Source organism: Acanthaster planci, linkage group LG01, assembly GCF_054643075.1.
Source record: "Acanthaster planci isolate LZ-2023a linkage group LG01, COTS_SCS, whole genome shotgun sequence".
Lineage (NCBI taxonomy): Eukaryota > Metazoa > Echinodermata > Asteroidea > Valvatida > Acanthasteridae > Acanthaster > Acanthaster planci.
This window is the reverse complement of record NC_141777.1, coordinates 18078803-18091233: the sequence shown is the minus strand read 5'-3', so window position 1 is coordinate 18091233 and position 12431 is coordinate 18078803. Positions and strand designations below refer to the sequence as shown.

The following is a 12431-nucleotide window of genomic DNA, read 5'->3' as shown; positions in this document are numbered from 1 at the left end:
ATAATACTCAACATTCATTCAATTTCTTAGTGTCAATTCTAAAACAGTGTTGCACTCAAGACTATCAAATGACCAGTCACAAGATCAGTTGACAAATTGATCATTGACATCGTTGCTGTTGTGGCTTAAATTGGGATTGGAAGTCTCGTGTTTGTCTTGAAATGGTTTAGGGGGCCTTGTAATGGCCTTAAAGAGGTCTCACATACAAGTTTAAAAGGTGTCCAAGAGCACAAAACAATACAGTCATAAAACTGATAAGAAATTAGATTACACAATGCCTGAAGAAATCGCCATCATCTAACTGGTAGATTATCAATCACATCATTGACTTATTTGTCCCAATATATAGTGGAGCTGATCCTCGGAATAGAGCATTATAACCCATGGTCATATCATGGAGGAAGGAAAACAGCCATGGTCATATATAGCCTTGGTCAAGGCATTCGTCGCAGTGCAGCGCACACCAGTGTTGTGGTCGAGACATTTATGTCCGAGACGGAGACCGAGGCATTCGAGACTGAGACCAAGACTGAGACAAGCTCTTTCAAGACCGAGACCAGAACTTCAAGACCGAGACTTTTGCAGTTCGAGACCGAGACCAAGACGACCGAGACCGACACCTTGCACAACATATACAATATAGAGGCCTACATGTAGTTCATTGATGGTAAACGTGGACAATTGGCATTAAACAGCAAAATTAAATGCAAATTTTACGTGTAAAGCACACAACATATTCAATATTCCATGAAAGAGTTTTATTTGAACTCTGGGAAAAAACAGCACACAGTTTTTTTGACCGAGAAGGCATGGACTGCCGATGCTATAGAATTTTGTATAGAGTATACGGCATAATCGTACATTAAACATGTACATGTACAGAGTTTTTGTGTTCCATACGTATAGCAAAATTAACATGGCCGGGCCATGTCCAAATGTTTAAAAAGGCAAAACGTGGGGTCTGAGTTGCTCGGACTATGCCAAAAGGTGTGCATGAGTTCAGTTTATGAGTTATACTCTGTAATGATCAATGGACGAGTTAGAAGGGTCACACAACATCGTGGGCAGTTCAATATTAAAAGTACATGTACATGTATGCATACACACAACTGACGTATGTGTACCAGTGAAATGAAAGAGGTACTGCACGCAGGGTACCAGTCCTTCAGGCTGAGAATATGCATTAGTCTCCATTCCAGCTTTGATTTCATTCTTTATCGTGAATACCATGTCGTACATGTTCCAAGCATACATGCGGAATTGCGTGCAGTTCGGAACCAGACTCATTCGGAGGTAAACTTGCGCTGCAAGCAGCACTGCTATATACATATGTGTCCTGTATGTACCGTACGATCTAGGTACGTGATTTTGCCGCGGCCGAGCGTGAATTGTTGACGCACATTTTCTGCATTTCTGTCGTCGTCTCGGCAGGTCTCGGGTGGGAGATCCGAGACCTCGGCATCCGAGACCAAGACCGAGACCAGCCCTCCCGAGACCAAGACCGAGACCGAGACCTCAAAAAAAAACATCTGGAGACCTCCAACACTGGCGCACACTAGCCACTCAAAATCATGGCGAAGAGTGACCTCACAAGGTTTAAGAAATATGCAAATCAGCTGAACCAGGATGAATGCATTAGTGCAACTACGTGTATGGGCTGAAGCTTATGTTTCAGCGGACAAGATTTCTAGTGCACAACCTCGTATGTGAATATGAATAGATGGAGGTGTGCAATGAGTGCATAGTGACCAATCTCAGCTAAGTATACACAGGGCCTATGCATAATGCATCAACGTGAACTGGCATGAATGACAACAATGCAAAATGGCAGACCTTCAAAGACGACTGCAGCATGACGAGTTGTCTTGTTGCTAGAATTCTGCTGCTGATAAATTAATGTTGAGTAATTTTTGTGCCGAGCAGCGGCAAGCCTGACAATACTTTCTGCGGGGCCACAACGTTTTCTTGCATTGCCAACAGACTACGAGAAATCTGTTATTTTTCAGGCTGCACCTTTCTTTTGGGAATTCCTCAGACCAGACATAAAGCCCATAGTGTTAGTCAAGTTGTGACACCTGTCATTTAATTTGTCAATGCAAAACTGGAGGTCGCCAACTAAGTCTGTATTGCAACTGATGAAGCCAGATGGCGTTGTTCACTAATTGAAATCCTTGGTATAAAAATCAATTATGATCAGTGAAACAAAGCAAAGGCGAACTCAATCTCTGATTACCCTGATAAGCTGGCAAAATTTATATTGTTGACTTGTCATGAACATGTATAGCCACATGTCCATTCAGTTAACCTTTCATCCTACGAACGACTTGAATTATGTACTTACTGTGAACCAATACAAAAGGCGTCATTAGCATAATGACACCGCCCAATACAGCTTCCACATAGACAGTTGCACCAAAGCATTCATCATGGTTCAGCTGATTTGCATATTTCTTAGAACATGCGAGGTCGCTCTTCACCTTGATTTAGAGCGGCTGGTGCGCGCTGCGCTGTGATGAATAACGAACGCCTTGACCAAGGCTAGGTCATATACAGTACACATACAAATATATTCACACCCGTACCTGTTTGGTCATGACGTGACATGACCAAACACAGGGTCATTCCATTTTTATATACCAAGGGTATTAAAGTAAAATCATTCCCTACCAAGGGATTCGCAAACTGTTGCATATGTGAGTCCTCAACACTAGGGCTGAGTCAATTGGAATAATTGACTATTCAAATATGTGGCCTTCATTTCAATCGCATATTCAAATATTCATTCATACTGGCAAGTGGATCATCGATGAACAAACCACATACAAAATCAGTTGCAAGAATGCACACAGTTTTACATTATGACTACATGTACATGTATAATCACTTCTCACTTTTATTTCAAGTTGAAATACTGCCAAGAAGGTGTCATATTTTATTTCAACAGTCTGTATCAATACATGTACATCATTATTACAAAGAATTCTATCTTGGCTAATCATGCATATACAATGTATTTGCTAATTAAAAAGCTATTTCCATATTTTAGGATGGATTCTATAATAGACTGTTGGACATATCTGCGGCCTTCAAGTGAGATTTTTCTCATTTAAAAAAGGAAATTCTCGAATTTTGCATTCGAACGTTCAAATCTGAAAAATAGTAATCAATTATTTGCTAATTGATGGATTATTCAAATATTTGGATATTCAGCACAGCCCTACTCAACACACACATGTACAAAATCTCTCACAAAAGAGGCCGAAATGGCGTTAGGGAGTCAGATTGTGCCAAATGTCTCTACATGTAGAATTCAAATTTTCCAGGGCTTTCTAAAAGGCCTAGAACCTCACGCCGTGAGGGCTTTGTACTAACAGTGTTCTCGCTCCCAAGTCAGCTATCCAGTTATATTTTTTTGCCTGCACCTGCTAGGCCTATTCAAAAGACTCTGGAAAACATTGCCATAATGAGATCAAAGTAAATCAAACTTATGATCTTAACATAAGTGATGATGTAATTATTGCTTGATCAAGGGACAATGGCACAATCTAGCAACACCGCTAAATTTTGTGCTGATCCCCAACATGGCTACTCTTAGTTGCTCTCATGCTGGTATCCTAACTAACAGGGCTAGAGCTAACCCCAGAGAGTGGTCCAGAGACCCGCTTGCTATATCTTTGTACAAACATTGCTTCCGGGGTTCAGTGAAACAGCTCACAAAAATCCCTGAAATTTGAAAGGCCAGGAACTGTTTTTAGCTTCTGAGCCAAAAAGCTTAATGTCAACCCGTGTCTTTATCTATAAATACTTTCACGCCATCTGTGATACACAGTCCCACGTTTCGGCCAGTGTTTAGGTATGTGGCAAAAATTCGAAGTTGTTAAATGCCACCATAATGTAAACCAGTGGAAAGGTCCCTCCTCTGACAAAAAATAAGTTATAGCAAGAAAGAAACATGAGCTGGGGCCATTATTTTGTCTTGTACGCTTAATACAAATACACAGAATGGATTAAGACTGAAACAAAAAATCCTTTTAGGTTTCAGAAAGCATGATAGCAAGAGTCAGAAAATAAACTTGGAAAGAAAAGATGAAAAACAAAAGAAAAAAGTATTTAAAATCTTTACAATAATAAGTAAATAAATATTACGATTTATAATTCCCTTAAAATCCATGACCACTGGAATTCAGAAAAACAAGTCAGCTGAGAAAAGCTGATAACAGACTGTTAGCCAATCAGGAAGTGGTATTCAGGTCGCATGACTCACAATTAACTTACAGCTTCATTTTCCCAATAAAAGTTCAGCGATATAATTTTTTCCATCTTCAAACAACGAAGTTAAAATTGTCATTTTCAATAAAAAATTTATCGTAAATACATCTATAAACTCTAGCAAATCCATTAAATTTAATCAGAAACAATAGAAACAACAATTTCATAATTGTAGCGAAAATCATTCTGAAAATCATACCACATAGGCATAAAGCTGACATCACATACATATCCTGAGGGCCGAAAAAAACACAATGTGTGAATCGATAAATCCTGTCAAATTTCAACTAAAAATAATTAATCACAGAAAAGTGAAAGCGAAAAGTCATCTTTGATAAAATCATCGACATGATCGAAGGTTTTGACGATCATTCTGATGCGATATTTTACCTGGTTGAGAAGAGGGAATTTCAACTGGTTTTTCGAAAATATTTTCTGAACAAAATAAATGGCCGACCTGCAACTGCATCATCAAACTTTGTGTACTTCATGTAGAAAGAAAAGGATGTTCTACATAATTTTGGTTATTTTTAGAAATGGGGAAATACCAACCAGGCCAACACTGCCATACAGGAGTGCTAAAATCAGGCCAGTGAAAAAAAAGAAAAACAAGGCTGTGTACAAACTGACAAAATCGATAGTGCTGTTCAGTGAAATTTGCCACATACATTGTACCTACAGTGTTACACATGTTGTTACTGGCCAGTAGTAGGCATGGTAGGTCTAATAGGCCTAGACCTACTAAATGACAATAGGTTGTAATTCGGAAGCGCCGATCTGCACAACACTGGTATCTCTACCAGCGTATTAAAAGCGACATCAACCTAAAAATCTCTCCATGCTGGTCACAAAAAAAGCAAACAAACCATTCGTCCATGAAGCTGTATATTAATCAAACAGTGAGAAAAGAGTGGGAAGTGGCCCTATTATGCTCATAACAAATCTCATTCACTCCTTGCAAAGAAATCTAATTCATGGCAGAAATCTTTTTGGAATAATCCAGGAAAAAACAACCCTGTGAGCAAAAGGATAAAATTGACCGATTATTCCTTAAACCTCACATGCACAGACTGGTTTCCCTTATTTTCTCAGCCATAGAAAACACTTCATTTTAACCTTGGAAAACAGTCCTGAAAAAATCGAAATTCACGGTAGCGACCGAACTCCCCTCCATCAAACTTAAGACATAAAGGTGACTGTAATAGCTCTAAGGGTGCACTCTTGTATTTAGGCCAGAAATATGTCCACCGAGCTCATTAATAAAAGTTATCACTCAAAATATTCTATATTAAAGGGTCCTGAGAGCCATGGAACTGGGGAATTGAAGAAATATGAGACTGAACCTCTGGGCCAGACTCGGGGCTTCCAATTCTAAGCAATTTAGATGCAATAGGGTCCGAAAGTGACAGTATTTGAGCCATTTTGCACAGGGATGGTTTTTCAAAATGGCTACTTTTCTGAACAGAGACATTTTCCTCATTTTAGGGGTGGTCTGCTTCTGGTGAAAATTTCTCAAAAATTCATAGGTCAATCCCCCCGAAAATTGAAAGGAAAATGAAAGAGGCCATGTGGAACATCATTTTTCTGTGCAGCCTGAACACCTGTGAGAGTTGTATTTTTAAAATATTTGTGAAATATGGGGATTCATCACTGCTGTCTATGGGAATTTATTTGTAGTGGTGCACCCCTAAGGGCAAACATGGTCCTCCCAGAAACACGCATGAGTGGTGTGGGCACAAGACTTGTAGACCGAGATGGTTGGGAGTGTTATTAAGGGTACAGACCACTAATTCAAGGGAGGGTTTCTGGCTAGCTCTATAGCATTAAAAGTGCCCCCCCACAGTATCTTTTGAAAAAGGAGATTGTTTGGCCCCAAAAATGGTGAGATTGTGTAAATCCTTGCCAGAATCAACTCCCTGGGTCTTCGAGCTTTCATATGAGAGCAGAATGGCTAAAAACTACGGCTGAAAAATGGTCCTAAGTGCCTGAGAAAGTTGAGGGTTGCCACTTGAAAAATGGCTGCAATCAGACTTCAGAAAAATCACTTTTTGGGGGGCGATTTTGTTTTGTGGGAGTAATTAAAAATGTTATTGGTTAACCCACAAAAATTGAAAAGAAATTGAAAGATAAGTGACCAGACAAGAATTTCATTTGTGTTTCAGAAATCTCAGGGATGTTGGCGTGCATGTTATTGGGCCCTGAACAGTCGGCTGATTTTACACTGTTTTCAATGGGGCTTGAATTAGTGGACTGTACCCTTAACGACTGGCCAATACGTCTTGTGCCCTACGGTTTCGTTAGAGGATCATGTTCACCAATAGAAAATTGCAGTCGCAAAATCTCGGTGGCGAAAAGTTTGTCGTGCGTGTCAAGCGAAACGGTCGGATTTTGACAAATTTTGATGTCAGAAATATCGCTAAAGCCCCATAACCTTTCCTCTGGCATTTAAGAAAGCCAGTTCATGGTGAAAAAGATATTTTTGGTGAGTCTTTAGAATTTTTGAGAACCGTTGTCACTTTACCCATGCTTTACCGTATGTACATGTACATGTATGTAACGTCATGAGCTCGCGCGTATGACCGATCCCGTCCAAAATCGAAAAGACGCCCTATTCAGGAGAAAGCTACGTCGGACCCCACTTTTGGGGGTAACATAAAAGTTGTAGACCTAGCATTAATTATCACTGTGGCGACTGGCACAATTGAATACCAGAAGCAACTTAGCTGCAACGCTCATCCTCAAATAGTGACAGATTTGGTCTTACCCAACTTCCACATGCGTGCACACTGCGTACCGGACCCGGGACACAAGCAATTTCTGAATCGATCACTGGCACACTGTGCACTGCACTAGCAGCACTAGACATGGACCAAGAACTCGATCGAGCATTGCGCCCTCTCGTGACTTCATTTCATCAATTGAGGCTCGTTCTACGGGTACATTCCACCAAAAGGTTGTATTTCCGCACGCGAGCTCATTAATATTTTGTGATCCCATGGGATTTTCCGATAAGATAGACCATAATCAGCAGGAATCATAGAAATATTTCTATAAATCCCGAATTTGGGAGTGATAGTTTCCATTTCGGAGTATTTCTTTCAAAAAACCCCCAAATTTCAGGCCTAGTATTTGGAGCGCTTAGTTTTACTGCTGTTTTGGGGGTATCTTCCTTGAAAGGCGAATAGAAAAGATTTTCATTGCTAACCCCCATGAAATTGAAACGAAGAGTGATCTTCTGGGCATAATCTTGAATTTCCATCGAAAAAACGTAGATCACGAGAGTCAACAGGCGCCACTATTTCGGTCCGATTTTGCACTGTTGAATATGGGCGCGTAAAGTTTGGTGTAGTGCAACGTTCAACCCTACCGCCTCGGGAATCTTCTACAACCGAGGCGTGGCCTTTGTATGCAAAATAGTAGTTTAATATGAATATTCACAACTGCCTTGGATGCGAAACAGGATAACAGCGTCGGTGCGAGTTATCATCAATAGCATCAGCATGTTATTTCTTCAGTTTTGTTATAGGAAGTCTTTTACGGGTTCACTTCTTCGCTCCTTGTTCCAATGACCGCAGCAAACGCTGGCACATGTACATTACATCATTACATGATAGGTCATGTGGTAAAGGTCATTGATCCATATATAAAGATTCAAGTGGAATTTCCCTGGCGCTGATTGGTTCCTCCAGTAATCTGGAGGAAAACTGAAGACAAAGAAAAACAGTTAGTATGAGATTCCCAAGACGGCAGAACGAGCCTTCGACTGGTGAAATGAAGTCACGAAATGGCGCAATGGATCGAGTCCGCTATCGACTTTTGCCGTCTGTCAGTACTAGTATACGCGGCGTCCCCAATTTCAGTCGTGTTCCTGAACGTACAGTATAAATTTAAAACCCTTAATAGAATGGTACCAGGTGATTTTGGGGGTCGGAATGAAATCGTAGAATATAGTTGGGTTCTTTGAATGTAACGCATTCAAATAAATACTGTATTAGACCGTATTCGCTGCGTCGTTCATACCTGCATTATAATGACAAATCTCCAAGTCTGACTACTGTAATTGGCGGAAATTCCGTTATCATGTCGTTTATATGCAGTTGTGAATAACTACATATCACCTACGGGGGGGGGGTTGGCTTATCCGTCAGGTTGGACTTACTGACACACTTTGTACAACAAATGGTATCAAATGAGGATGCCGTCGCGCTCAGCCGGCCCGGCAGCTCGGGGTACAGTCCACTAATTAATTCAATCCCCATTGAAAAAAAGTGTAAAATCAGCACTGTTCAGGGCCCAATATCATGCATATTCAGAAACACAAATGAAATTATTGTTTAGTCCATAATCTTTAAATTTCTTTTAAATTTTTTTGTGTGTTGACTAATTTCGTTTTTAATTATTCCCACAAAACAAAATCACCCCCCGAAAAATGATTTTTCTGAAGTCCCATTGCAGCCATTTTCCAAGTGACAACCCTCAACATTCTGGGGCATTTAGGACCATTTTTCAATCGTAATTTTTAGGCATTCTGCTCTCATATGAAAGCTCAAAGACCCAGGGAATTCATCCTGGCAACGAGTTACACAATCTCACCATTTTGGGGGCCAAACAATCTCCCTTTTCAAATGATAACTGGGGGGCACTTTTAATGCTAATCAACTGGCCAGAAATTCTCACTTGAATTAGTGGTCTGCACCCCTCGCATAACCCTTATAAGGCTCCCTCATTTGGTAACGTTTATTGTGAGTTCGGGGAGGCTTGTTCTCATGGTCGAGTTCGGGTGGCCTGTTCTTAACACAAGTTTCTTGTCCTCCCGCTCGAACGGTGGGAACACGACTCAAGACACTGTTCTCGAAACAGGATCACACACCACCACCTCGTCAGGGTTTTACAAGAACACACGGAAAAAGTCGTGAGATTTTGATTTTTGAACAGCTGCAAACATTGCAAAAAATAAAGTGATGGCATACAACGCCAGAGATAATAGTGTAGCGCCGGCGGGTCCGGCCGGTGGGGGCGCCAGCTCGGACCCGAATGGAGTTGGCTGGCTACCCGGCGCTGGTATGCGAACGGCCCGCGGTTTTCCCGCCTCGCGCCTGCGCAGTCCCCGCCTAGAAGCCTCAAGTGCAGAGCTTTTGGATCGACGCAGAGTTGTAATGTAAAGAAATAAAACCAAGGTTTCTTGGCCAGAACGGCGAATTGTGGCCAACTAGAACTGTGTGTGTATGTGTAAGTGTCAGAACCCTATCAGTATAGGCCCTATCATAGGACACGCTGCAAGATGCATGTACTTCGTTCTGATTCCGTACGAACGTCTGTGTTGCCGTGTCTAGCTGTGTTGACGGGACTGCAGACAGCCATGATGGATGAATTCCCTGGCCCTAGTATTTTTGACTTTAGATGTGTTTTTAACTTAATTTTGAGCAATTTAACACCCTGTCTTCAAAGTGCAACTTAAGATTCATCTCGGTTTGGAAATTTCGAGAGGTTCTCCTGACTTTTGACATACGGGCCGCCATCTTGGAAATTTATTTTCTTCGTGCTAGATAAGGAAGTTCAAGACTTTCTTATGGCCACTCCTCGCCGCCACATCAACTTCAGCAATACTCTTCTTATTTTTGTGACTGCAAGATTGACGGCGGGTTTGTTTAATGTTAGTGCATTAGATACGAGTTTTGCAGACGCCGGCACCAGAAGCCTAACTGTCCTGACTTGGTAACGTGGGATAGAGGCGCAGGATCACAAGCTTTAAGTGCATTTGAATCTGTATTTGTGTGGAGGATAACTTCAAGGCCACTCTTTATTCGTATTTGCTAGTTTGATCTTCATAGCCGTAGCTGTTGTCGACATTTTGACTCAAACATTATTATTTTAGGATTGATTATATGTGCTGGGGATGTTCAGCTTATCCCGGGACCTGTTTCTCATTGTTTCAATACCTATAGAAGCAAGAATGGTCTGTCATGTCATTCTTGTAGGAAATAAGTACTGAGCAAATATAAACTACGCTGTTTTGACTGCCAAGCATATATCTTCATGAGAAGTGTGCTGGGATTAACTCTGCCAAAGCAAAGAATATTGTAACTAATTCAACACCATGGTTTTGTGACGGAAAGTGTATAGGACTAGAGCTGGTCTAATTTTATCAATGAGTTGCAGTGCACGTACCTGATTGGCTAGTGACTTGGTAACGTGTGCTGGCTAGGCATAGCGTAGCGCGCTGTGTGCACATGGTCGTGCTACCGCAGTGAGCGCTGCGATCGCATTATAGGGGTCCAGTCCACTAATTCAAGCCCCATTGAAAACAGTGTAAAATCAGCACCGTTCAGGGTCCAATAGCATGCACGCCAACATCCCTGAGATTTCTGAAACACAAATGAAATTCTTGTCTGGTCACTTATCTTTCAATTTCTTTTCAATTTTTTGTGGGTTAACCAATTACATTTTTAATTATTCCCACAAAACAAAATCACCCCCCAAAAAGTGATTTTTCCGAAGTCTGATTGCAGCCATTTTTCAAGTGGCAACCCTCAACTTTCTGGGGCACTTAGGACTATTTTTCAACCGTAGTTTTCAACCCTTCTGCCCTCATATGAAAGCTCAAAGACCCAGGGAGTTGATTCTGGCAACGATTTACACAATCTCACCATTTTGGGGGGCCAAACAATCTCATTTTTCAAAAGATACTGCGGGGGCACTTTTAATGCTAATGAGCTGGTCAGAAATTCTCACTTGAATTAGTGGTCTGCACCCATAGGTGGTTGCTTGTTGGACTTCGCAGAGTGAAGTTGGTGAGTTGGCACGGAGCTAAGGCATTGTCAGCGCTGTGCGCATGCGAAACGTTGCGTGGTGCTGATGCGTTGCAAGTACGTGATTGTATAGACTGTACGTGGCTAGGCTGACTAGTGTGTGTAGCTGACGCGTTGCAAGTACAAAGCTGTGAGAGCTGTACGTTGCTGACGCTGGCTCGCATGCACGGTAGGTGAAGCTCGTACGAAGTTGTACAAGTTGTACGTTGCTGACGCGGTGTGCATTGTTGATGCAGTGCATGTAGTGTGCATGGTTTACACAGCGGTGTGCATTGTTTACACAGAGGTGCGTTGCTTATGCAGTGGTGCATTGCTGACGCAGTGTGACTTTGTAGATGCGCTGTGTGTGGTTGGTGCACAGTGAATGGCTGATGCGCATGGTGCATAGTTGATGCATTGGCGTATTGCTGCTGCGGCCCTACGCTAAATTAGTGCTCAATCCAATTACGTAAATACACAGTCAACCAAACCAATCTCCCAATCACTTCACTGTACATTTCATTTGTTGATCTGTGTTGATTATTGTTGAATAAATTGAACGTCCTGTACCGACAGTTCTTCTGTCAAGGATTACTTTCTTTACAGGTTGATTGTGTAATTCAACAGAGACTAATTAACACTCGGTCACAATCGGCGGTATATTTCCTCCAAAACGGTCCCGCACCCTTTGCCTTGAGGTCGCTCTGTGTGGTCTCTCGTCTGGGGAAAAGCCTTAGGTTGGGAAGATCGACTCTGCCACTAATAGTGCTTGGTTTGATCCCATCAACTCAGGGTAGGCCCGGGGATGCCCGCCACAGTATTGTCCTGACTGTTGTGCTCTGTGTAGTGTGTGCGACGGTGATGTTCTTCGGCACCACCATGCGGTGCAATGTGATAGCTGTGATAAATGGCTGCACTGTGCTTGCTGTGGTATTGGATAATGAACTGTACTTTTATCTCATGAATTCAAGATGCAACTGGATTTGTCCATCTTGTAGTGAATTGAACTTTTCAGGTTTATTGTTTTCTGAAAGGTAGTGTGTCTACTGAAAACCCATTTCAAGCTTTGGATAGCGATAGTAATTCACCAGTTTCTGAGTCCGACCTAACTTAGATCATGCGGGAAAGAGGGAAGTTAAGACCTGATTTTGTATGCGGAACTGAATCGTGGTTAGATTCGAGTGTCGGCAATGGTGAAGTATTTCCTGTCAATCACACAATCTTTCGGAAAGACCGGGAGGGGGGTCCGAATAGTAAAATGGGACCTTGTTACAAACAGTTGTGGGAAGCAATTAGTTCAGCTATTACCAAAACCACGGAGAAACATGTACCCCACAAATTTACATCCAGTAGATTTAATCTTCCATGGTTCAA

The 12431-nt window shown here is 41.7% G+C and overlaps 1 protein-coding gene across 7 annotated transcripts in view; it reads right to left on the bottom strand.

The window, feature by feature from the left end:
- Nucleotides 1–7122, bottom strand: part of tarbp1 (TAR (HIV-1) RNA binding protein 1) — a 55430-nt gene extending 48308 nt beyond the window's left edge. For 6 of the 7 annotated variants that reach the window (XM_087146671.1, XM_022232941.2, XM_022232940.2 and 3 more), the window contains exon 1: nt 7034–7122. In XM_087146671.1, coding sequence (XP_087002797.1) covers nt 7034–7046 — 13 coding nt within the window. In that variant the 5' untranslated portion in view covers nt 7047–7122. Of the gene's footprint in view, nt 1–271; nt 1495–7033 lie in introns of those variants that run through there. The other variant, XM_022232942.2, reaches the window with a different exon arrangement.
- Between the last annotated feature and the right edge of the window lie 5309 nt (nt 7123–12431).